Source organism: Scatophagus argus, chromosome 12 (genome assembly GCF_020382885.2).
Source record: "Scatophagus argus isolate fScaArg1 chromosome 12, fScaArg1.pri, whole genome shotgun sequence".
Taxonomy (NCBI): domain Eukaryota; kingdom Metazoa; phylum Chordata; class Actinopteri; family Scatophagidae; genus Scatophagus; species Scatophagus argus.
This window is the reverse complement of record NC_058504.1, coordinates 6,493,366-6,518,087: the sequence shown is the minus strand read 5'-3', so window position 1 is coordinate 6,518,087 and position 24,722 is coordinate 6,493,366. Positions and strand designations below refer to the sequence as shown.

The 24,722-nt window shown below is 39.8% G+C and overlaps 3 protein-coding genes across 7 annotated transcripts; all 3 read right to left on the bottom strand.

Moving 5' to 3' along the window:
- Positions 1 to 835: 835 nt before the first annotated feature.
- On the bottom strand, positions 836 to 9,639 carry LOC124067950. 5 transcript variants are annotated; one of them, XM_046405752.1, is made up of 6 exons: positions 9,591 to 9,639; positions 9,113 to 9,445; positions 8,621 to 8,977; positions 1,622 to 1,762; positions 1,482 to 1,540; positions 836 to 1,385 (listed from the first exon to the last, which is right to left on the bottom strand). In XM_046405752.1, the coding sequence occupies exons 1-6, from the start codon at positions 9,631 to 9,633 to the stop codon at positions 1,251 to 1,253; spliced, it is 1,068 nt and encodes a 355-aa protein (XP_046261708.1). In that variant the 5' UTR covers positions 9,634 to 9,639; the 3' UTR covers positions 836 to 1,250. The 5 variants fall into 5 exon arrangements, with proteins under 5 accessions (XP_046261708.1, XP_046261709.1, XP_046261711.1 ...); XM_046405753.1 differs by having other exon boundaries at positions 1,622 to 1,759; XM_046405755.1 differs by lacking the exons at positions 8,621 to 8,977; positions 9,113 to 9,445; positions 9,591 to 9,639 and adding exons at positions 1,926 to 2,243; positions 2,439 to 2,744; positions 2,870 to 2,937.
- Positions 9,640 to 13,164: 3,525 nt separating this feature from the next.
- Positions 13,165 to 15,571, bottom strand: LOC124067947. The gene is made up of 6 exons (XM_046405750.1): positions 15,325 to 15,571; positions 14,858 to 15,187; positions 14,366 to 14,722; positions 14,107 to 14,229; positions 13,891 to 13,925; positions 13,165 to 13,794 (listed from the first exon to the last, which is right to left on the bottom strand). The coding sequence occupies exons 1-6, from the start codon at positions 15,365 to 15,367 to the stop codon at positions 13,657 to 13,659; spliced, it is 1,026 nt and encodes a 341-aa protein (XP_046261706.1). The 5' UTR covers positions 15,368 to 15,571; the 3' UTR covers positions 13,165 to 13,656.
- Positions 15,572 to 21,043: 5,472 nt separating this feature from the next.
- On the bottom strand, positions 21,044 to 23,925 carry LOC124067941 (signal-regulatory protein beta-2-like). The gene is made up of 6 exons (XM_046405736.1): positions 23,657 to 23,925; positions 23,233 to 23,565; positions 22,592 to 22,948; positions 22,365 to 22,505; positions 22,137 to 22,195; positions 21,044 to 22,055 (listed from the first exon to the last, which is right to left on the bottom strand). Exons 1-6 carry the CDS (start codon positions 23,718 to 23,720, stop codon positions 21,924 to 21,926), a joined length of 1,086 nt encoding a protein of 361 aa, XP_046261692.1. The 5' UTR covers positions 23,721 to 23,925; the 3' UTR covers positions 21,044 to 21,923.
- Positions 23,926 to 24,722: the final 797 nt, after the last annotated feature.

The following is a 24,722-nucleotide window of genomic DNA, read 5'->3' as shown; positions in this document are numbered from 1 at the left end:
GGTGGTTGTTTGTGTGTTTGTTGGTGTGTGAGGTGTGAGTTTGGCAGCAGGGGCTACAGAGGACCTCCAGAGGTCAACAGTCTCACAGCTTCTGGGAAGAAGCTGTTCCTCAGTCTGGTGGTCCTGCTCTTGATGCTCCGCAGCCTCCTGCCTGAGGGGAGAGGGGCAAACAGTTTGTGTGAGGGGTGGGTGGGGTCCTTCATGATGCAGGAGGCCCTTTTCCTGCACCTGGAGGTGTAAATGTCTGTGGTGGTGGATAGGCTGTGTCTAGAAGACTACTGAGTAGCTTATTTCCTCAGGCTGTGAGACTGTTCATCCTCAACCATGACAACATTTCTGTCCCAAAAACAGCTGATTTTATGTTGCCTCCCTCGTTGCACACAGCAGGACAGCACTTTTAATTTTTTTTCATCTACGCTTCTTATCCTGAATGAATCTCCAAGAGCAGATTTAAAAAAAAAGTTGTAATTATCTATGCTGAGCACCAATAGAGAGAAAGTACTCCGCCTTATGAAGGATGCTCAGCTTGATATTATTGAAGCATGACTGTCAGCACGCTGGCTGTATAATTTCTGTTAGTTTCTGTTGTTATCTATTTGTCAAGCCCATGTGGGACGATTTTTGAAATTTGAATCTAGATTGCATGTGTGTTAATAGATCAGCATGTTTCGTCAGTAACATTAAAATGAGTAAAAAAACATGAAAGTAATGGAATATATTGGTGTTTGAGTCTACTAAGTTATTATTTTTGCATAGTTTCTGCTAAATTGCACTCATTCATGAAAAAAGAGATACAATCAGTGTGTCACAATTTAAAATAACACAGTAAAGGTTGAAAGTTGTATCTTTGATTTTATTATAAATAAAGTATGAAAATGAATATGTATTTATCAAGAAGGAAGCAACATATCACAACCAAAAACCTGTTAGCACAATACCTTTACAGCACTGATGCATATGTTGATGTGGGTCGTGGAGGAAAATTCATGAGAAACAAAGGAGGAGACAGGAAAATCCTCTCCAAATTAACAACTAAAAATGAAACAACAAAGGTTTATAAATATTAGATTTTTACAGAAATAGTCGATTGCAAAGAACCTGACTGTTATAATATATTATCTTTATGCCACAGGGATTCATTTTTCTTTACAAAACATATAAACATAATGTCAAATGAAATGAAGCACACATTTTTTGTGAGCAGATAAAAATTACAACAGCATTAAGTGGTGGTTTCATTGTTTAGTCTTCTAATCCAACTCGAGAGCCCTGACTTCAGTGTAGATACTCTCTTCCTCCACTGTTGGAACATCCTTTGTCTCTGATTTTCCAGCTCTCCTACTTGTGAAGGTTGGTGCAGAATAAATCAGTGAGTACTCTTCTGTCTGAGAACATATATAGAAAAATCACATGGGATGCCATGATTAGTGAAGAAAAAATGCTGACAACTTTTATCCACATTTTCTCTTCATTCGCCTTACCTGCTCACTTGACTGGCAGTCAGCGCTGGCTGTTACAGTATTTTGCAAAGCAACATCAGCTGTATTGTAAAATGAAAACACAGAATTAATGTGAATCCAGAATGTATTCGACTGATCAGTGTACAAATGACTTTGCTTACCGTTGCAGCAACCACAAGATTGTTCCTTGAGCTTCTTGATTGAATAAATGAGAAACGCTATAACCATCAGGCTTACGGCCAAAGCAGCACATAACAGAGAGACAAATGTACCGTCCCGCTGTGACTCACAGGTGTTGACTGCTGACACATATAAAAATGAAAAAGTTAATAATAAGCAGGAGTGTAATTAAGAGTAAATTATAATATCTGATCTTATGGTACATTATGAGCAAACATTTGACTTCAGTCAAACAAACAAATGTGCTAAATTCCTCCTCATTACAAAGAAATATTCAGCAGTTACCTTCAGTGTCCAGTTTTGTTCCATTTCCAAATAATATCTCCCCACATGTGGCCACAGCACAGTAATAAGTCCCAGCATCAGAGGAACTGACGTTCTTAGAGAAGCTGTAGACACATTTCTTTTTTGAGATTCCCTCGTGGTTTCCTTTAGCATAACTAAAACTTGGGTAAGATTGCTGTGATCCAGATTCAAAATAGCACACGCTGTGTTCTTCCACAAATTTTTTATTCTCAGGGGGGACTGAAGACTGAAGAGTGACCGAGTCTGCTGGACGGACTGGATCAGATGGAGGGACTGTAGTGATATGAGGTTTTGGTCCTGGACAATTGAAAACAGATAAAAACACACACACATTTTTTACACAAAAGATAAATTTCAATATACCTCGTCAAACAAAGCTGATGTAATTAATATCAAATTCCCAGTTTTACGGAAATTGAGGTTTGTAAGTTATGATTAAAATCACAATGAATGTTTTCAAAGAATGTGGAAATCCCTTTTTGATGTATTTACCTTCAACACTCAGGTGTGCCCCTTTTAAAAATGACAACTTTTGTCGTATTTTCAAACAGTAGTAAAGAGCAGCATCGCTGAGCTCTACACTTTTTATCCGGAGAACAAATGTTCTAGGCTCTTCTGAGGTTCTAATGCGAGAACCAACATTTTCAAAGCTAAATGATTTTCCTAAGACTTCAGGAAGGTTTCCAGAAACAAGTCTGATCCAAAACAAATTTCCCAAATTCTCATGGGTGCATGTAAGTTTCACATTGTCTCCTACACCAACTGTCTTCGTCTCAAGGATCACATCATCTGTGAAACCTGAAAAAAAAAATATTTTTAATTAACAGCAGATAAAGAATCATGTATATTCTGTCCTGAATTACAGTAAGAGGATGACAATACTTGTGCATAATAAATGCATTTGTATTCCTACATGTACTTACGCCCCACTCTGAACATCAGAAGTAAATGAAATATAATCAGCATTTTATTCCCACTGAGACTACCAAAATTTAGACTACATTTAGATTACATTAGAAGAAGATTCATCTTAATATAATCATATCATGGGGGAGGTAACCATTTCAGAGCAATCTGATTGGCCTCTCATTAGGTTGGCGTTTCGCTGTACTACCACAGTGGAAATAATATCAACCATCTTTCCAACTGAAACACATGAAACAACATCAACAGCAAGTTTTTGTTTGATGTTTCATGGTGGGTTTCTGTAACTGACACTGACGGTGAACACAGTGATTTGATTTCATTTTAATGTGGCTTTGTTTAGCTTAGAAAATGATTGCGGTGAAATAAACAATGATGACATGCGGTTCACAACTTCTTCTGTTGACACTGAACACTGATTGATATATTAGATATTAGATTTCATCAAAATAATAAAGATAGTGTACATCTAATCGACATGACATATGAAGTTCTGCCAACACAGAAAATGGCAGGTTCTGACTGTATTCCCTGGATGTGATGACATACACACCTGCCTTGCTCCACTCCAAAAGCTCCATCCCTACCTGCTGTCTGAGAAGCCAGCTCTTCCTCTTGATCTTTGCCAGATTGTTCAGTCATGTTTGAGGCAAAGGCCAAATAGAGCTTGATGGCTTTTGTCTCTCGTTTTCCTCTTAAGGTTATTCTTGCCTTTCTGGTCGTTTCCTTGCTCACCTCAGTTCTTCTGTGCTCAGCTCAACTCGTGTCTTCCTGGGATTTCCTGCTTTCCCTCCTTTGAAATGAGAAAATAGTTTTTAATCATGAATGGACAGACACAATTGATCATTCGTCCAACATGCAGTGCGAAATCAGTATTTCTCATATGCGAGGTTATTAAAAGCTATTAAAAGATTATTAAAAGGTACTATTGTGAACATAAAGCAAACTTAACCACTGAAATCTGAACTAAGCTTACAGAAAATACACTGATTCACAAGTTAGACAATATAGTGTTTGCTTGAGGAAAATTTCTCAAACTGGACTCAAATAGAAGGAAATTGGGATCCATCCCCCAATGTAAAAAAATTAACAAATTGCCTGCTGTATTAAGTCCTCCTACCACCATAGCTGTTAATTCCTTATCAGTGAATGAAAGGCAGGAGGAACTTTGTCACATAAGAAACTGATCAAGAGAGAGACGGGAGATTTTGCTTTTGTTTTGACTAACCTGCATGTTTTGATCAGAAGAAGAAGAGGAAGAATCAACTTTATTGGCAGTATATATATTTTTACATACACATACTGAATTTGACTACTGCATTTGACCCATCCTTAGTTGACCCATGCAACACCCAGCAAATTACATGCAGTGAAACACACACAGGAGCAGTGGGCAGCATCAAGCGCCCGGGGAGGTTAAGTGCCTTGCTCAAGGGCAGCCGGCTAATGAAGGGGGGGGGGGGGGGGGGGGGGGCATTTTATCACATTAAGCAGTGGGCAGGAGGGAATCAATGTGAAACTGAGGAGAAAAACACAATTTAAAAAAGTAATACATTTGAAAACAAGACCTTAACAACTTCACCTACGTACAAGATGTACAGAGATGAGACAAGTGAAGGGGTCAAATGTGCTTTTTTTAAATGAAATGAACACATAAAACACAGACAAAGGGTGAAAGAAACATCTGCAAGTAAATGCTGTCAAGTTTGTGTTCTTCTTTGTTCTTTTGCACACAAACAGAAACAAATAAACACACATTCACAGTCATCTCTGACAAGGAACTGATGCATGGAAACTTGCTGTGGTTGGGCTTCAAAATAAGGTGTGAATGCCGAGGGGCTTTTCTAATTTTCTCACTCTCTGTTTTAGCTTAGTTGTAGGAAGTTATTCTTGACTTTTGTTTCACCTTTGATTCAAAAATACGTAGTGGAAAAAAACATTGCTATTTTAGTTTTTTTTAACTTTATTGATATCACAGCAATTTCCTGGAGTGGTTAAAAAATGCTGTCACAAAACATTAGTTGGACCATTTGGCAGTTTGGTGCTGATTGGTGATTAATGCTGACATCAAATGACTGGCACCTCCCACCTCTGATGGGGCATATGGGTGGAGGGTGGTACCAATCCCAGCCTTTGAACTGTGATTTTAAGTCATATTTCCCAGATTATCAAAACTGTGGTGGGTCTCATATCTAACAATGATGAGACCCACGACGAAGTCCAGAACCTGACACAGTGGTGTTCCAGGAACAACCTCATCCTGAACATCAGCAAGACCAAGGAGGTCATAGTGGACTACAGGAGGTCCAGGAAGACCGATCACGCTCCCGCCTGTATACTTGGGGAGGACAGCATTAAGTTCCTGGGCATCCACATTGCCACAGATCCCACCTACCCGGGCAATGAACTGTTTGTACCGCTTCCATCAGGAAAGCGGTACAGGAACATTAAAACCAGCATGAACAGACTCAGAGACAGCTTCTTCCTCAGAGCTGTAAAAGCAATAACCCCTCTACAGTGACACACTCACGTCCCACCCCCCTACAGGACTTCACACATACACCCTCCCCCATCTATCTGCATACACACACACAGCATACACATAGTCTGGCACTAAGTGCACTTTATCTACCTCATTTTGCATTTTGTATTTTATATTTTTATATTTTTTCTTAAGTGTGCAATTTAAAATTTCTGCTGACTATTTATAAGTGTGCATTTAAGCCGAGAATCTGCACAAAATTTCGTTATGCTTGCATTATGACAATAAAGACTCTTGAATCTTGAATATCCTGTTGAAGCACATGGTCAGGTGTGTTCTGAGTAAACAGCCTTGATGGTTGGTCAAAGGGTGGAGAAACAGCCCACCACAGTCTGTCTGTGTGTGTTTCTGCTGCATGTGGCTTTGCTTGTTGTTAGCAGACATGCAGGAGGCCTACAAAGTGATGTGGAACCAGAAAGAAGTTTACAACATTTTTTACACAGTATATTTTATGCAGAAAGATTTCTTTCTCCTCAGAAAGGTTAATTGTGTTTAGAACATGTAAGTACACAGCTGGCCATAAGCAGCAAAAAATCTTGTCTTTAGGCACAGCAGGATCTGTGCAGGATCTGTAGGGTGACCTACAGTTTGTTGATTTTGTTATGATTCAAGGACTAATTTTATACAAGCATTGTACCTTGGATTGTTTGTATTCACAAGAAGACATTTAAGAGCAGTCCTAAAATCGTAAACAGGTGCCATAAGTGAGCAAGTCATTTTGCATCCTCTTCTTTATGTCAGTATGGAGTACCAACACTGTGTACTGGTAATTGTTTTCATTTTATATAGGGGGTTAATACAATGATTCATTTCAGAGCATCTAGATTGAAAAACAATGTCTTGATTCAGTGTACAAGAAGATGCGCAGCCTCAGTAGTTTGCTGTCAGAGGTGGACTCTGATAGGTGCATACATCACACATTCACACCACAGATCCGCAGGCAAATTTACAATCATCACGAAATACATGTTGGTGAAACAGAACAAAACAGTTGTTTCACCAGTTGTTGAAATAAGTGACGAAGATATTGCAAGAAAAGTCGCCAACCAGACGCTGCAGTTCATGTTTGGCAACTTAATCACAAAGACACAGGGATGCCCCTGACATGTTGTAAAGTCACTATGCGCCAAATTTCAATACAATCCAACCAGAAGACACTTTTTTAAACCTAATATTTAGATCTTAAATTAATTTAAGGTTAAAGCATGTGGTAAATCACACTAACCTGCAGACAATATGAAACATGTATTCACTTCCCATAAAGTTTTCCTTTGCCTTTTGGTTTTGGGTACCATAGTCTGACTATAGTCAGTCGAAGCTTTTAGTTATGGAAATTCCAAAATTCTAAAATTTCGAAAATGGCAGGTTGTCCACCAATCAGAAGATCCTTAGTTCAATTTCTGGCTTCTGCAGTCTACAGGAGGTTGTCCTCGGGCAAGATACTGAACCACAAATAGCTCCTGCTTGCTCATTGATCAGTTTATGAATGGACGATTGATGGAAGAGCTAAAATGAACAGTTATCACTCCTGATGCGTAGGTGGCACCTTGCATGGTGTCTTCTGCCAGTATGGATGTGTCAATGCACTTCAAGTGAAAGGTCAGGTTAGAAAAAGGCAACATAAGCACAGTGTTTTTGTTCCAGGAAGAAATCTGACTAAATCTCTTAAAATTTTAATGTCAAAGGAAAGTTAATTCAAAATATATTATGACAACTCATTTTAAGCGGAGTAACACACCATGTTTTAAAAAGTAAAATAACATAAGAACGCAGCTTGAGTCTTTAGAAGCATTGTAGTTGTTTCTGTTATCTTGTAAACTTTCTTCATGATATTAAATAAAACTCTGAAATCTTAATCTAGTTTGATCCTGCAGTGACAGGAACTGCAGTTATTTTCAAAATAAATATATCATGGCGAACAAAATAAACATGAGACAAAAATCAAAAAGTAAAGAAACTGAAAATAGTTACAAATGCTGGCTCATGTTGTAATGGACTTTGAGTTGTGGGGCACAAACTGAAAATATGTTAACAGGTTTTTAGCTTTCTGTTAAAAGTTTGGCTTTTAAGGAAGGAAACAACACATGTACACCAACATCAGTTTTATTTGCTTCAGTTATTTTTACATGTTGTTGATACATGAGAGACGCTAACAGACTTAAAACTGAGCAGCGCATAAAAGAAAAACACAAATTAAAAACCTTCCTCAACTTTCCTCAACCGTCATATTTAAGATGAATCGTTCAAAAAGCATGTCTGAGTGGTGGCCTGATAAAACTCTTCAAAGATTTTAATAACTTGCACAAAAATAAATCAAGACGTAGATGCACAAAACTGATGTCACCAAAAGCCAAAAATGATCAAATCTGGATATTCTTACTTTTTACACAATTTCAGACTGAACAAAATATGATGTCTAGATGATAACATTTTTAAGATTTTCCAAATTAAATATAGTTACCAATGACAGCTGAAAAGTCTATACATCTCATTGGAAAGAAGCTGCTTCGCAAAAGACAAAAATATCTTAGCTTTAACTGGCAGATCCAAAAGTCCTGACGTCAGAGTAGATTATCTCTTCTTCGGTTGTTTTTACTTTTCTTTTCCCTGATTTGGCAGCTTTGCTCTTGGTGAAGGTTGGTGCAGAATAAACCAATGAGTCCTCGTCTCTCTGAGCAAATATATGAACGAAATGTTATGAGATACCACATGTTGACATTTACGTATGTTAATAACTTTTCAGTCGTCATCTTTTCTTTATATCTTACCTGCTGACTTTGCTGGTCACCACTGGCTGTTTGAGCTTTATTAAAAAATAAAAACAAAGATTTCAGGGGAAAGATGCTGTAGGTTAATTTTACACAAGTATGCAATATTATATTTATTGGAAATGGGGCAACATCATTAAAATCGACTTGGCTTCATGGATACATCTTGATTTTAACCATTGCAAAATGCTGTTTTATAGGCTGAAATTCTGTTACCTTTGCAACAACCACAAGATGTTTTCTTGATGGTAAAAATCAGGCAGGTTATAACAATCAGACTTAGAGCCAAAGCAGCACATAACAGAAGCAGAACTGTATTGTCCTCCTGCATGTTAGGGGCTGAAACAATATGAAGAAGAACAAACAATGAAAGTTAACATGATGTTACAATGCAGGGTTTGCCGAACATCTTAATGGATATTGAAATATTCAGCAGTTACCTTCAATGTCCAGTTTTGTTCCATTTCCAAATAATATCTCCCCACATGTGGCCACAGCACAGTAATAAGTCCCAGCATCAGAGGAGCTGACGCTCTTAGAGAAGCTGTAGACACATTTCTGTGGAGCGTGAGCCTCAGGACTCTTGTCACATCCATCACCAGAGTCTCCATGAGTGTAAATGACACTGGGATGAGATTCATCTGATCCAGCTTTGAACCAGAACACAATGGGACCTCCTGGACATGTTTTGTCTTCAGGGTCAGAGAGGATTGAACACTTCAGAGGCTCTGAGTCTCCTGGATGGACTGAATCAGATGGAGGCTCCTGAATGACAGCAGTGATATCAGGTTCTGATCCTGGGAAATACAAACATGAAATGAAACATGCTTTACTCTCCTAATGAAAACTTTAAAATACACATCAACACTTTCCTCTGAAGTCCTGCCTCCATATGAAAATGTATGTACACTGCTGTTATAAATGGTGTTTACCTTTAATTCTCAGAAATGTTGCATTCAAAAATTTCATGTCACGTTGGTGAACTTTTACACAGTAGTAAACTCCAGTATCACTTCTCTTTGTTCTATGAATATGGAGAAGAAACGTTCCAGGTCCTTGTTTTGCTGTGATGCGAGGAGTCTGATTAATACCCTTATAATCAAAAGTATATGTTGCCCCCAAGAATTCAGGTAAGTTTCCAGAAACAACCCTGATCCAAAACAAGGCTGTTACTGTATCATGAGCTTTCTGGCGGGTACAGGTCAGAGTCACATCATCTCCAACACCAACAGTCTTCATGTCAACGATCACATCATCTGTGCATCCTAAATAACATAACATAACATTAAATACATCAGTGACAAACAACAGGGACGCAGTACATTCATACATATCTCGTATTGAACTGATAGACGACCATGACCAAATACTTGAAATGTATAAGGAAAGAATTTGACTTGGTGCACTTACTTCCCACCCTGAGTGTCAGCAGTAAATAAAATATGACGAACATCTTCTGGCCATGACAGCCGTTAAATTAGATGATATTAGAAGACGCTTCATCTTATAGTAATAATATCAAGTGGGAGGGAACAATTTCACAACAATCTGATTGGCCTGTCGTTATGATGGCCTGTCACTGTACTACCACAGTGGAAATAATATCACCCATCTAACCAACCGAAAGGCATGAAACAACAGCACGTTTTTGTTTGATGTTTGTTGGTGGGTTTCTATAACTGACAGTGAGAGTTAACACAAGACATGATTTGATCTGATGAACTACAAATGTAATCCAAAAATATTTTGTTCATTTTCTCTCGTATTTTAAAAATATTTTGATGGACATTTCAGCCGACACTCACTCATGTGGTTAAACTGTGTAGGACACACAAATCTCATCCTAAATGATGTCATTTTACCTTGTGGAGGTCATGTGTTAAAGGTCCAGTGAGTTGGATTCTGGAGGATTTAGGAATAGAAATGGAATATAATATTTATTTTTCTGTTGTCATTAGTGTAGAATCACAGTAATCAAAGGGTTACAGTAAAACACACAATAATAGAGTAACTACTGTAATATAAACTGCAGAATAAACCCAGTAACTGATAATATATTGTAGAATGTCACAAATGATCCAATGTCTGTAGCAATCATCTAAATATGAAGTGATTTGTTTCATTCTTGTGTATTTAAAAAATATGCATCCATTCATTTACCACAGTGATGCACCAAGGAGCAGCCGTGGCCTAGAGGTTGGAGGGGGCTTGTGCTTGTGATTGGAGGGTCACCGGTTCGATTCCCCCACTGGACGGGTAGGAACAATTTGGGTGTGGTGGAGTGATTAATGCGAAAAAATGCTCCCCCCTTCATTAGCTGGCTGATGTGCCCTTGAGCAAGGCACTTCACCCCCCAATATGCTGCCCGGGCTGCCCACTGCTCCTGTGTGTGTTTCACTGCATGTAATTTGCTGGGTGTTGCATGTGTGTTCAACTAAGGATTGGTCAAATGCAGACGTTAAATTCAGTATGTGTATGTAAAAATATATATACTAACAATAAAAGTTGATTCTAAAAAAGAAAAAAGAAAAAAAAAGTCAGAGGAGCCATCTTAAATAGTTTGTGAGGCAGCCAATCCAGACGCTCCACATCATCACTGATGACCCGCCCACTCTGAGGTTAGTCACATCAACAGGAAGAGCACAGCACACAGAGTTGAGTTGGGCTGTTAAACCACTGCTTTACTTCTCTGCTGAGGGCAAAAGGTAGCAGCAAAGTGATGCTCACAGTGTCAGAGGAACAGGAGCTGTTCAGGAGCTGTTCAGCTGGAGGCTTTTAGAGTGTCTGAACTATATATTTTTATCTGAGGGAGGGAACCCATGTGGACTGGAGCACCTCACAGTATAATACAGTCCAGTTCAACAACACAAACTGTGGCATCAGAATGACTACACAAAACAGAGTTTTCTTCCCTCACTTTACCAATCTGAATGGTGCACGAGAATGAAGACAAATCAGTAGACAACCTGTCTATCTGCAGGGCCAAAACTACCATAACATTGTTTAGAGCAGCGCGTTGTGGTTTGTGGCCTTCATCAGGGTCAAGATACTGTTGACCACAAACCAAAACAAGTTTTGTGGACATAACAACAATAAGAAATGTAAAATGTAGTTTAAAGCAGAAGTTCTTAATGTACCTTTAGCCTGCTTTGTGCTTTCACACACAGAGAAACACATTTCACTGTCATCGCTGACAGTGAAATGATGCATGGAAACTTAAGCTTTGTTGTGGTCGGCCTTCAAACTGAGGTGTGAATACAAAGGGGCATTTGTACATGTGAATATATTTTATAGCTCATAGCTGAGCCAGCAGGTGGTTGTTGATGTCTTTGGCTGCAACTTGAAAACACTAACAACAACATAATTCGTGCTTTGAAAGAGCACATTAACCAGGAAACCGTGGAAAAGTAAAACATTTCAGTTTGTTCAAGTAATATTAGCCTGCTGAAACCTGTTGTCGCTGTCCCCTTGCTGCATATCCTGTTGAAGCCTGCAGTCAGGTCTCTGAGTGATAAAGTGATGAAGTGATTAAGGAAATGTATAATGTGAAACCGTTCAGTGACGCAGCTCAAGAATTTCCCTCCAGGGACTCAAGAATTTCCCTCCAGGGATTAATAAAGGAATTCTGATTCTGATTCTGATTCTGATAATGCTGTCCTCCCAGGGAGGAGCTGAAGAGCTGTATGTCCTGAGGGACAAGTGACCTCCTCAACCGGTCCATGGAGTAGGACAGAGACAGCAGCCTGTGGCTGATTGTGCTCCTCTTCCTATTTAAGGTTCTGTGCAGAGGATGATGGACATTGTTCATTATGGATCTGAGTTTGTTTGGAGTCCTCTTCTCTGCCACAGAAGAGGACGCTGGCTTAGACAGTGTGGTAGAACTTCTGCTGCAGCTTCCCACAGACGCTGAAGGACTTCAGCCTCCTCAGGAAATCAAGTCAGCTTTTCAGTGTCCAGGAAGGTGAAACAGAAGAGAACACAAGGGAATATGAGAGGAGAACTGACAGGCCCTGACAAACTGACTATATACAGTCTGTCACTGTTATTTTAATTGTTAAACATTCTGGAAATGATCCCAACTGATATAGACCTTTTTGTTAGAGTACAATCCTTTTTGTTTAACCAGAGTCAGCAGATTGCATTGAGGGAAAATATATTTTACCTTGCAGATCATGTGGTAAATCACACTAACCTGCAGACAATATGGAACACGCATTCACTTCCCATAAAGTTTTCCTTTGCCTTTTTGCTTTTGGTACTATAACCTATCAACTGAACCTTTTAGTTATGGAACTTCTAAAGTTCTAAAATTTCTAAAATGATCAAAGTAGAACATGTTTCCTCTGTGGCAGCTGTGTCTCAGGAGCAGGTTGTCCACCAATCAGAAGATCCTTAGTTCAATTTCTGGCTTCTGCGGTCTACAGGAGGTTGTCCTCGGGCAAGATACTGAACCACAAATAGCTCCTGCTTGCTCATTGATCAGTTTATGAATGGACGATTGATGGATGAGCTAAAATGAACAGTTATCACTCCTGATGCGTAGGTGGCACCTTGCATGGTGTCTTCTGCCAGTATGGATGTGTCAATGCACTTCAAGTGAAAGGTCAGGTTAGAAAAAGGCAACATAAGCACAGTGTTTTTGTTCCAGGAAGAAATCTGACTAAATCTCTTAAAATTTTAATGTCAAAGGAAAGTTAATTCAAAATATATTATGACAACTCATTTTAAGCGGAGTAACACACCATGTTTTAAAAAGTAAAATAACATAAGAACGCAGCTTGAGTTTTTAGAAGCATTGTAGTTGTTTCTGTTATCTTGTAAACTTTCTTCATGATATTAAATAAAACTCCGAAATCTTAATCTAGTTTGATCCTGCAGTGACTGGAAATGCAGTTATTTTCAAAATAAATATATCATGGCGAACAAAATTAACATGAGACAAAAATCAAAAAGTAAGGAAACTGAAAATAGTTAACACTTTTAAGGAAGGAAACAACTCATTTACACCAACATCAGTTTTATTTAGTACAATAATTTTTACATTTTGTTGATACACAGTAGAAGTTAACAGACTTCAAACTGCATAGCAGAATAAATAACAGATTAAAAACCTTCCTCAACCCTCGTCGTCTTTAAGGTGAAAAAGTGGTAGGCTAATAAAACTAAAAGACAATAAAAGAAACTTGACAGAGACATACATATCAGACTGACAATACTGTTACAAAAAGCCTAAAATGATAAAATCTGGATATTCAGATCTTTTTATAACACAAGAAGTAAAATAATAATAATATTAATAATAATAAAATCATACAACAAATTCAGACTGGACAAAACATAATGTCGAAATGGTAACGTTTTTAAGATCAAAATTTTTTTCAAATATAGTTACCAACGGCAGATGAAAGTGATATTGTATTGTCATCAGAAGTAACCTGCTTCACAAAAGATAAAAAAAAGATAAAAGATAAAAGCTTTAATTGGCAGATCCAAAAGTCCTGACGTCAGAGTAGATTATCCCTCCTTCAGTTGTTTTTACATTCCTTTTCCCTGATTTGGCAGCTTTGCTCTTGGTGAAGGTTGGTGCAGAATAAACCAATGAGTTCTCATCTCTCTGAGCAAATATATGAACAAAATGTTATGAGATACCACATGTTGACATTTACGTATGTTAATAACTATTCCGTGTCATCTTTTCTTTATACCTTACCTGCTGACTTTGCTGGTCACCACTGGCTGTTTGAGCTTTATTAACAAATAAAAACACAGATTTAAGGGGAAAGAAGCTGTAGGTTAATGTTACACCAATCGGCAATATTATATTTATTGGAAATGGGGCAACATCATTAAAATTGACTTGGCTTAATGTATATATCTTGACATTAGCTTTTACAAAATGCTGTTTTATAGGCTGAAATTCTGTTACCTTTGCAACAACCACAAGATGTTTTCTTGATGGTAAAAATCAGGCAGGTTATAACAATCAGACTTAGAGCCAAAGCAGCACATAACAGAAGCAGAACTGTATTGGCCTCCTGCATGTTAGGGGCTGAAACAATATGAAGAAGAACAAATAGTGAAAGTTAACATGATGTTACAACACAGGGTTTGCCGAACATCTTCACTGATTCTATCAGATGTAGAATTAATATTTATTGTTTTTTATGGAAATATTCAGCAGTTACCTTCAATGTCCAGTTTTGTTCCATTTCCAAATAATATCTCCCCACATGTGGCCACAGCACAGTAATAAGTCCCAGCATCAGAGGAGCTGACGTTCTTAGAGAAGCTGTAGACACATTTCTGTGGAGCGTGAGCCTCAGGACTCTTGTCACATCCATCACCAGAGTCTCCATGAGTGTAAATGACACTGGGATGAGACTCATCTGATCCAGCTTTGAACCAGAACACACTGGGACCTCCTGGACATGTTTTGTCTTCAGGGTCAGAGAGGACTGAACACTTCAGAGTCACTGAGTCTCCTGGATGGACTGAATCAGATGGAGGCTCCTGAATGACAGCAGTGATATCAGGTTCTGATCCTGGGAAATACAAACATGAAATGAAACATGCTTTACTCTCCTGATGAAAACTTTAAAATACACATCAACACTTTCCTCTGAAGTCCTGCCTCCATATGAAAATGTATGTACACTGCTGTTATAAATGGTGTTTACCTTTAATTCTCAGAAATGTTCCATTCAGAAATTTCATGTCAAGTTGGTGTACTTTTACACAGTAGTAAACTCCAGTATCACTTCTCTTTGTTTCATTAATATGGAGAAGAAACGTTCCAGGTCCTTGTTTTGCTGTGATGCGAGGAGTCTGATTAATACCCTCATAATCAAAGGTATATGTTCCTCCCAAGAATTCAGGTAAGTTTCCAGAAACAACCCTGATCCAAAACAAGGCAGTTTTTTGTTCAGCTTTCTGGCGGGTACAGGTCAGAGTCACATCATCTCCAACACCAACAGTCTTCATCTCAAAGATCACATCATCTGTGCATCCTAAACATAACATTAAATACATCAGTGACGGAAAACAGAGATGCAGTCCATTCGTACATATGTCGTATTAAACTGATACAAGACGATGATCAAATACTTGAAATGTTTGTGGAAAGAATTTTATTTCATGTACTTACGTCCTAAAGTGAGTGTCAGCAGCAAATAAAACGTGATGAACATCTTCTATGTGTGACAGCAGTTAAATTACAGAATATTAGAAGACAATTCATCTTGATATAATGATAAGAAGTGGGAGGGAACAATTTCAGAGCAATTTGATTGGCCTGTTGTTATGCTGACCTGCCGCTGTACTACCACAGTGGAAATAATATAAACCCTATTTCCACCAGAAACACATGAAACAACACCAACAGCAAACTTCTGTTTGATGTTTCATAGCTGGGTTTTATCACTGACAATGAGACTAACCACAACAGATGGTTTGATTTGCTCTTTACGTAAACTACAATAATTCTCTTCATAACTTGGATGGACCTTTCAAAATCCTGGCTCTAGGGAGGGTTGTTTACTCTCATTCTTCTTTTAGCAGTCAAAGGAGGGGAGGGTGAGTGGCATTTACTAGGTTGCAGTCTGAAAGCACAGTGTTAGATGCTGCTAAATTCTACACACTGGACCCTTAAGAGAATTTCCTTTAACACAACGATAATCTGGGGTGTGATGTTTTCATTTACTCCTGTACTGCCATATTTATGGGGGTTGTAACCTGATTTCCAGAAATCGTAACACTGACAGCAGGTTCATTTTTTGTTATTCATAGGTAGGATATTCATAGAAAATATTATCCCTGTCATGCATGATTTACAAATGTTATTGTTTGGTGTATACTGAACAAATAAAACTTGAAATCAAATTGTGTTGTTGTGGGATAATGAATTATGTGCAGATTACTGAACAGTAATTTCTTACCTTTAATGTAAGGTCAGAGGGTTTTTTTTTAAATATATACACTTCCTATGCATTTATATATGATTACATGAAAAAAAATATTTTTTTGGATCAATAATGTAAAGTGTTACCCAAAGCCATTGTCACTGTCAGGCAGCAGCACCTGTAAATTGTCAGTAGGTGTCAGTGTCTTGACATGAGCAGTGTATTTGTAAGGACATTTACGTGGAAGTCTCACGCAAGTAAGTCATATAATCAGAATTTATGTGTAGAAGAAGGAAGCAGGAAAATGCTGAGTAGTAACTGTAAAACTACGGTGATAATTTTAACTTTGCAGCCAAGGCAATGTTATTACACTACAAAAGCAAAAGTATTGGGATGGGGATGTTTTTCAGGGGTTGGGCTCAGCCCCTGACTTCCAGTGAAGGGAAATCTTAATGCTTCAGCATACCAAGACATTTTGGACAATGCTATGCTTCCAACTTTGTGACAACAGTTTGTTGAAGGCCCTTTTCTATTCCAGCATGACTGTGCTCAATGCACAAAGCAAAGCTCCATAAAGACATGGTTGGATGAGTTTGGTGTGGAAGAACTTGACTGACCCAAACAGGGTCCTGACCTCAACCCCATCCAACACCTTTGAGATGAACTGGAATGATGGCATTGTGAGATTGTGAGCCAGGCCTTTTGGTCCAACATCAGTGTCTGACCTCACAAATGCTTTACTGCATGAATGGGCAACCATTCCCACAGAAACCCTCCAAAATCTTGTGCAAAACCCTCACAGAAGAGTGGGAGCTGTTATAGCTGTTGAGCTGTCTGTGTGTTTAGAATGTGATGTCATTAAAGTCCTTGTTGGTGTCATGGTCAGGTGTCTCAATACTACGAGTGACATAGTCCCCCCGAGCCTGTCCTGGGTCTTCCTCAGCGCCTCCTCCCGATGGGGCATGCCCAGAATACCTCCCCAGGAATACGTCCAGGAGGTATCAAAAACAGATGCCCGAGCCACCTCAACTGGTTCCTCTGGATGTGGAGGAGCAGCGGCTCTGCTCCGAGCTGCTCCCGAATGACAGAGCTCCTCACCCTATCCCTAAGGGAGCGCCCCGCCACCCTGCGGAGGAAGCTCATTTCAGCCACTTGTATCCAAGATCTTGTTCTTTCGGTCCATAGGCAAGATTAGGAAAGAAGACTGACTGGTAAATTGAGATCTTCACCTTATGGCTCTTTACCACGACGGACCGATACAATGACCGCATTACTGCTGTCGCTGCACTGATTCGCCTGTTAATCTCACGCTCCCATCTTCCCTCACTCGTGAACAAGACCCCGAGATATTTAAACTCCTCCACTTGATGCAGGAACTCTTCTTCAACCTGCACAGGGTAGACCACCTTTTTCTGGTCAAGAACCCTGGCCGCGGATTTGGAGGTGCTGATTCTCATTCCAGCTGCTTCACACTCAACTGCAAACCTCCCCAGTGCATGCTGAAGGTCTTGGCTTGAAGAAGCCAACAGGACAAAATCATCTGCAACAAGCATAGACGAAATCCTGTGGTTCCCAAACCAGACACCCTCCGGCCCCTGGCTGCACCTAGAAATCCTGTCCATAAAAATAATGAACAGCACCGCTGACAAAGGGCAGTCCTGCCAGAGGCCAACATGCACTAGGAACAGGTCTGACTTACTGAAGGCAATGCGGACCAGACTCCTGCTCCAGGAGTACAGAGACCGCACAGTCCATAGCAACGAGCCCCGGACCCCATACTCCCAGAGCACTTCCCACTGAATGCTGCAGGAAACAGGGTCGAATACTTTCTCCAAGTCCGCAAAACACATGTGGACCGGTTGGGCAAACTCCCATGAACCCTCATGCACCCTGTGGAGGGTATAAAGCTGGTCCAGTGTTCCACGACCAGGGCGAAAACCGCATTGTTCCTCCTGGATCCGAGGTTCGACTATCGGCCGAATTCTCTTCAGTACCCTGGAATAGACTTTCCTGGGGAAGCTGAGAGTGTGATCCCTCTATAGTTGGAGCACACCCTCCAGTCCACTTCTTAAAAAGAGGGACCACCACCTCGGTCTGCCAATCCAAAGGCACTGTCCCCGACTGCCACGTGATGCTGCAGAGTCGTGTCAACCAAGACAGCCCCACAACATCAAGAGCCTTAAGGTACCCAGGACAGATCTCATCCACTCCCGGTGCTCTGCCACTGCTTCCCAACTACCTCAGTGACTTCAGCTTGGGTAATGAGTGGATCCGCCTCTGAGTCCCCAGCCTCTGCTTCCATGACGGAAGATGCATCAGCAGGATTGAGGAGATCCTCGAAGTATTCCTTCCACCTTCCAACAATATCCCCAGTTGAAGTCAGCAGCTCCCCTCTTTCACTGTAGACAGTATTAGCAGGACACTGCTTCCCCCTTCTAAGGTGCCGGACGGTTTTGCCAGAATTTCCTCTAGGCCGAGCGATAGTCCTCCATGGCCTCCCCGAACTGCTCCCAGACCCGAGTTTTTGCTTCCACAACCGCTCGGGCTGCAGCACGCTTGGCCCTCTGATACCCGTCAGCTGCCTCGGGGGTCCCACAAGCCAACTAGGCTCGATAGGACTCCTTCTTCAGCTTGACCGCATCCCTTACTTCCAGTGTCCACAACTGGGTTCTGGGATTGCCACTATGACAGGCACCAGAGACCTTATGACCACAGGTCCGAGCAGCAGCTTCCACAATGGAGGTGGAGAACATGGTCCACTCGGACTCAATGTCCCCAGTCTCCCTCGGGATCTGGTCGAAGTTCTCCCGGAGGTGTGAGTTGAAGATCCCTCTGATGGAGGCTTCTGCCAGACGTTCCCAGCAGACCCTCACAATGAATTTGGGTCTGCCAAGTTTGACCAGCTTCCACACAGCTTCCTCCTCCTCCAGCGGATCCAACTCACCACCAGGTGGTGATCAGTTGACAGCTCAGCCCCTCTCTTCACCTGAGGGCCCAAAACATATGGCTGAAGGCCAGATGACACAGCCACAAAGTCGATCATTGACCTCCGGCCCAGGGTGTCCTGGTGCCATGTGCATTGATGGACAGACCTATGCATGAACATGGTAATTGTTATGGAAAAGCTGTGACTAGCACAGAAGTCCAACAACAGAACACCATTCGCAGGAATATTATTAGTGTGAATTTGTGATTCTTTGTTATTGCTTATTGTGAACAAATCAGAAAATGAGAAAACAAGTGTCAGCTGGAACAGGACACTTATTTGTAAAAATAGCCATTGTTTACAGGGTATTGTGAAGGTGTACCCTAAAACTTCAGCCCTGACTGACTGACCTCACCAAGCTGTACAAAGAGAGGACCTTAAAAAAAGGCCCGTGCAATCCTGGACTGACCCCAGTCTTCCTTTGTTCTGCACTTTTAATCTGTTTCTGTCCGGCCACAGAAACAGGTTACCCACTTTCAGGACAAACAGATACAAAACTTTTTTTGCATAGGCTTTAAGTAAATTATTGTGTCCTTAACTGTAACTTATTTAAATAACACTGCAGATTTTTAATATTATCTTTTACTTTTGCATTGTTTTTACATTTTTAAGTTGTCATTTTAATGTGTTTTAATGTGCTTTAACTTGTATGTGTCCTGCTGAGCTTTTGTGCATACTGTTGTCTGTACCACAAAATGCCCCTCGGGGATAATAAAGAGATTCTTGATCCTTGGAGAGAGCCTTCAGGAGTCAGAAGGAGAATCAACCTGAGAGGAAGGCGGTCTGAAACCACCACCTGTAACCATCTACTTGCAGAGGAAGAGACATGAAACCTGAATATAGATTCACATGCTTACTAAAGCCTTGTTCCAGCGTGCATCACTTTGCACACTGATGGCTTGAGAGCCTGTCTGAAATGAATGTGAATGAGTTAATATAAAATTTAAAATAAATTCAAAGCCTGTATATTTTAACATTGCTTATTCGTGAGGCTGTAGATGCCTTTGGCTGAATCTTTTAAACACAACTTGGAAACATTATCTGCCTTCTGAACAACCAGTAAGTATTGCTAAAGCCTGTTGTTGCTCCTTCCTTCTTACATATCACGCTGAAGCCCATAGTCAGGTCTGTTCTGAGTAAACAGCCTTGATGAGAAATGATCTACCACAGCTTGCTTATTCTCATGACAGACAACTTTACAAAGCGTTATGAGACCAGAAAGAAGAGTTTAGTAATTACAGTAGTTATACCCGTACTTTTTTGATACAGTATATTTTCTTGACAGTAGAGAGTCCACTGACCACTGATGTCACTGAAATAACTTTGCCTGCCAGACCATCTAATGTCCCTCGTCAAACATGATGAGACTATGGAGAAGGACCCTTATCAAAGAGTCTTGTATTGGTTCCGAAAAGCCTTCTAGTGTTTCAGCGAGCAGAAACCCCTTACTTTCTTAACAAGACTTTTACTGTGAAACATTTGCAGGAACATGTTATAGAAAACTAATTTGCTGAGCCGAACTCCCTCCATCCATCCATTTTCTATACTGCTTATCCATGCAGGGTGGTGGTGAAGGGGCTGAAGTCTATCCCAGCTGGCAATGGGCAAGAGGTGGGATACATCTTGGAATAGTCAGTCAATCACAGAGCCGACACACAAAGACAGACAATCACACACACACACACTCACACCTAGGGGCAATGTAGAGTAGCTAATTAACCTAATGTGCATTTTTTGGGATTGTGGAGGGAAGCCACTCACCGCTTAGCTCCCTCTCGCCCAAGTCCTGTTTTGAGTTGAGCATTAAATAGTCTCTGATCTGATATGATGTAAGTTAAAATGATTTGTTGTTAAAGTTGGACTTGGTTCATTTGTGCATATAACACATCAAATATGTTATGTAGTGATGCCTTGGGAAGCTACCACTGGCTACCACCTGAGTATAAAAATAACAGGTGGGATTAGATAGTTGTTGTAAGACACATTAATTTATCCAGATTGTTTCCACTTTTTCACTTTGAACATGGCCTTGTGAATGGTGAGAATATCAACCCTCAGGACCTCCATTGCCATTACTGTGATTTTAATATGCTCCTCATTTTAAAAAAGAACCAGGCTCCTGTGGGTATAAAATGTGTATTGTGACACTTGTGTTTCACGTTTCAGTTATTGTGCATTTATTAATATAAGAGAAACATAGTTTAATGAATTAAGAGGAGCTCATTGTAGACATTGTAGAAAAGCATTTCTTAATAAATACTACAATTGTTTTGCATCCCATTGATCAACATACAAGAATTTTGGGAGGAAGTTAATAGTGACAAATTAATTTCCCCACTGTGGGATCAATAAATTTCATCTTATCTTATCTTATAAAAAGATAAAAAAAGACACAAACGCAACCCTTCTCATGTCAAAATTGAATAAGCTGAATGAATTGCAGTGCTTTAAAAATAAAATGGAAGGCTAAAGGCTATTACCAAAAATACTTAACTGTTAAATGTGGACATTTTTGGATCATAATAATTTTTTTTTCTGAAATAACCGAACTCAAAAATGTTTTTCCTTGGTAGCTCACCTGTTAGCATTAAGGGCTGATTCCTCAGCAGCTTCCTCAGCTTCATTTCTGATCTGCAGGACATTGCTACTGTCCTTTCTGATAAAATCACCAAAAGCCCCCACCCCATATTGAGAAAAGAAATTACAACAATATTGCTAACTGTCTTAGTTTTTCCAAAATATTTTATAATACCAACTTCTGTGATGAAATACAAGGACCACTGCTGCTGCAGGAGTGTATTTCTCACTCCCAGTGCATCACAGAAAATTATAGTGCAGATGATAAATTGGTGTAGATTGTTAATTTATCACAAAAGCTCTGACATCAGTGTAGACTGTCTCTTCCATTGCTGGTGCCCTTCTTCTCCCTGCTTTGCCAGCTTTCCTCTTGGTAAAGTTTGGTGTAGAATAAACCAAAGTGTCATCATTTCTCTGAAAAAATAAAGTGCAAAACTGAGAACAGATTTTACCACATTCTGATAACTTGTTTAGCAGCATTTTAAGATTATTTACCTGCTGACTTGGCTTATCATCATTCCCTGTTGTGGCATTTGTTTGCAGAGTGACAACATCTGTATTATGACAAAATAAAAATGATAGAATGTAAAAGGATGGACTTTAGAGCATTGAAGAGGAATGATTTAGGAGGATGTAAGTACACAGAGCACAAAGGTACATCAAATCATCTTTGTTTTCGGTAAACACAGTTTTATAAATCAATGTGTGAGTAATGTCACTTACCATTGCAACAGCCACAGGGTTTATTCCTGATGGTATAAACAAGGAAGGCTATAACAATCAGACTTATAGCCAAAGCAGCGCACACCAGATAGAAAATTACATCGTCTTTCTGGAAATCACGAATGCTGTCAACTGAAACATCTGAAAGAAAGTAATAAAAGTAATTAAAAGTTAAGAAAAACACTAAAGGTTAATTTCCCCTTAACACAGAAATATTCAGCAGTTACCTTCAATGTCCAGTTTTGTTCCATTTCCAAATAATATCTCCCCACATGTGGCCACAGCACAGTAATAAGTCCCAGCATCAGAGGAGCTGATGTTCTTAGAGAAGCTGTAGACACATTTCTGTGGAGCGTGAGCCTCAGGACTCTTGTCACATCCATCACCAGAGTCTCCATGAGTGTAAATGACACTGGGATGAGATTCATCTGATCCAGCTTTGAACCAGAACAGACTGGGACCTCCTGGACATGTTTTGTCCTCAGGGTCAGAGAGGACTGAACACTGCAGAGTCACTGAGTCTCCTGGATGGACTGAATCAGATGGAGGCTCCTGAATGACAGCAGTGATATCAGGTTCTGATCCTGGGAAATACAAACATGAAATGAAACATGCTTTCTTTCCTAATGAAAACTTTAAAATACACATCAACACTTTAATCTAAAACATACATGTTTACTTTCATGACAATTAAAAGTTCATTACAGGCAGTTAAATCCATAAAAACACATCACTGCATCATGTTTAAATCTATTCATATCCAACACATAAATGCTGTTCTATAATACCGTGGCTGTATATGGTTTCACATTAAATTGCTCAGAATAATTTTAAGGAATTTGTAGGCCAGTGTTTTTCCTATAGTTACCTTTGATATTCAGAAATGCTCCTTTCACAAAAGTGATGTTAAGACGCTTGACTTTCAAACAGTAGTAAAACGCAGTATCGCTCAACATTGCTTTTGTAATGTGGAGATCAAATCTATTGGGCTCTTGTTTGGAAAAAATGCGAGAAATTTCTTTCACACCATCATCATAATCAAAGCTAAAAACTTTCCCCAAGATTTCAGGCAACTTTCCAGCAACAAGCTTGATCCAAAAAAGGGTCCCAACACGCTCAGATGTCTGACGGGCACATGTTAGAGTCACACTTTGTCCAACAGCAACAGTCTTTCTCACAAAGTTTTGCTGGGCTGCGCATCCTGAAACATAAAAGAAACACAGAACAGTGAGTAACAGCAGAAAAACATTTGTATGCCTCCTTAGTACTTCTGACCTTGTACATGTACTTACGTCCCACTCTGAGCATCAGCAGTATGTAAAATAAGATATAAGACATTTTCTGCTCTTTCCACATGAGAGACTGCTGTTAATTTGCTGTGTATATTAAGACGATTCACCTTTATGTGAGCATATCAAATGGGAGGATACAATTCAAGAACAATCTGATTGGCCTGTCGTTACGTTGGTGTTTCACTGTACTACCACAGTGGAAATATATCAACCAAAACTTTCCAACTTTCAGACATGAAACAGCATCAACAGCACGCTTTTGTCATCTCATGGTGGTGTTTGGTTCTCATTGTGGGTTAATTTATATTGTTTGTGGTGTACTTTTTTTATGGTGGTGTAAGATTTTTTTATTTAAATAAATGTTCTTGGTTTATTGGAGGATCACCATTCATTACAATTCAAGCTGAAATCCATCCTAAAATGGTTGAGAAGTTTGACAGACCAGCATTCTGCTGGCTCAGAGATGAAGTCAGTGGATCACCAAACCAATTAGAATTTGTCCTTAAAGCCTATAGTTGGATCAAGAGTGGGCTCTTTTTTTTAGCAGGGGTTTGATTACAGCAACTTTAAAAGACTGTGGGACATAGCCTGGTGTCAGGGACAAATTAATAATGTCTAGTAAGGAGGTGCCAAGTAAAGGGAACACTTCCTTAAGTAACCCTGTAGGACTTGGATCTAAGAGACAGGTTGTGGATTTAGAGGAGGAAACGATAGAAGCCAATTGTTGAGGGCTGATAGGAAGACATGAGTCCAGGTACGTATCTGAGTTAGTGGTTATCTCTAAGTGATAGGTGATGCTAGGTGATGCTAGGGGGTCTTGAATGTTATCTCTAATGGTTACAATTTTTCATTGAAGAAGTTCATGAAATGACTGCTACTGAGATGTGGAGGAATGGATTGCTCAATAGAGTTATGACTCTGCGTCAGCCTGGCTACAGTGCTGAATAAAAACCTGGAGCTGTTCTCATTGTCTTCTATGAGTGATGAGTAATAACTGGTTCTGGCTGTATGGAGTGCTGCCCTGTATGTTTTTAGACTATCTTGCCAGGCCTGATAGAATTCATCC

Excerpts from the sequence above, each read along its gene's own strand:
- LOC124067950 (XM_046405752.1), bottom strand. The coding sequence starts at position 9,633 with ATGTTCGTCATATTTTATTTACTGCTGACACTCAGGGTGGGAA. Across the intron at positions 1,763-8,620 it reads AACAAAACTGGACATTGAAG|CAGTCAACACCTGTGAGTCA; the intron begins GTAACTGCTGAA and ends TATATGTGTCAG. Across the intron at positions 1,541-1,621 it reads ATCTTGTGGTTGCTGCAACG|CTGATGTTGCTTTGCAAAAT; the intron begins GTAAGCAAAGTC and ends TTTACAATACAG.
- LOC124067947 (XM_046405750.1), bottom strand. The coding sequence starts at position 15,367 with ATGTTCATCACGTTTTATTTGCTGCTGACACTCACTTTAGGAC. Across the intron at positions 15,188-15,324 it reads GCTGACACTCACTTTAGGAC|GATGCACAGATGATGTGATC; the intron begins GTAAGTACATGA and ends TGTTATGTTTAG. Across the intron at positions 14,230-14,365 it reads AACAAAACTGGACATTGAAG|CCCCTAACATGCAGGAGGCC; the intron begins GTAACTGCTGAA and ends ATATTGTTTCAG.
- LOC124067941 (XM_046405736.1), bottom strand. The coding sequence starts at position 23,720 with ATGTGGAAAGAGCAGAAAATGTCTTATATCTTATTTTACATACTGCTG. Across the intron at positions 23,566-23,656 it reads GCTGATGCTCAGAGTGGGAC|GATGCGCAGCCCAGCAAAAC; the intron begins GTAAGTACATGT and ends TTTATGTTTCAG. Across the intron at positions 22,056-22,136 it reads ATGATAAGCCAAGTCAGCAG|AGAAATGATGACACTTTGGT; the intron begins GTAAATAATCTT and ends TTATTTTTTCAG.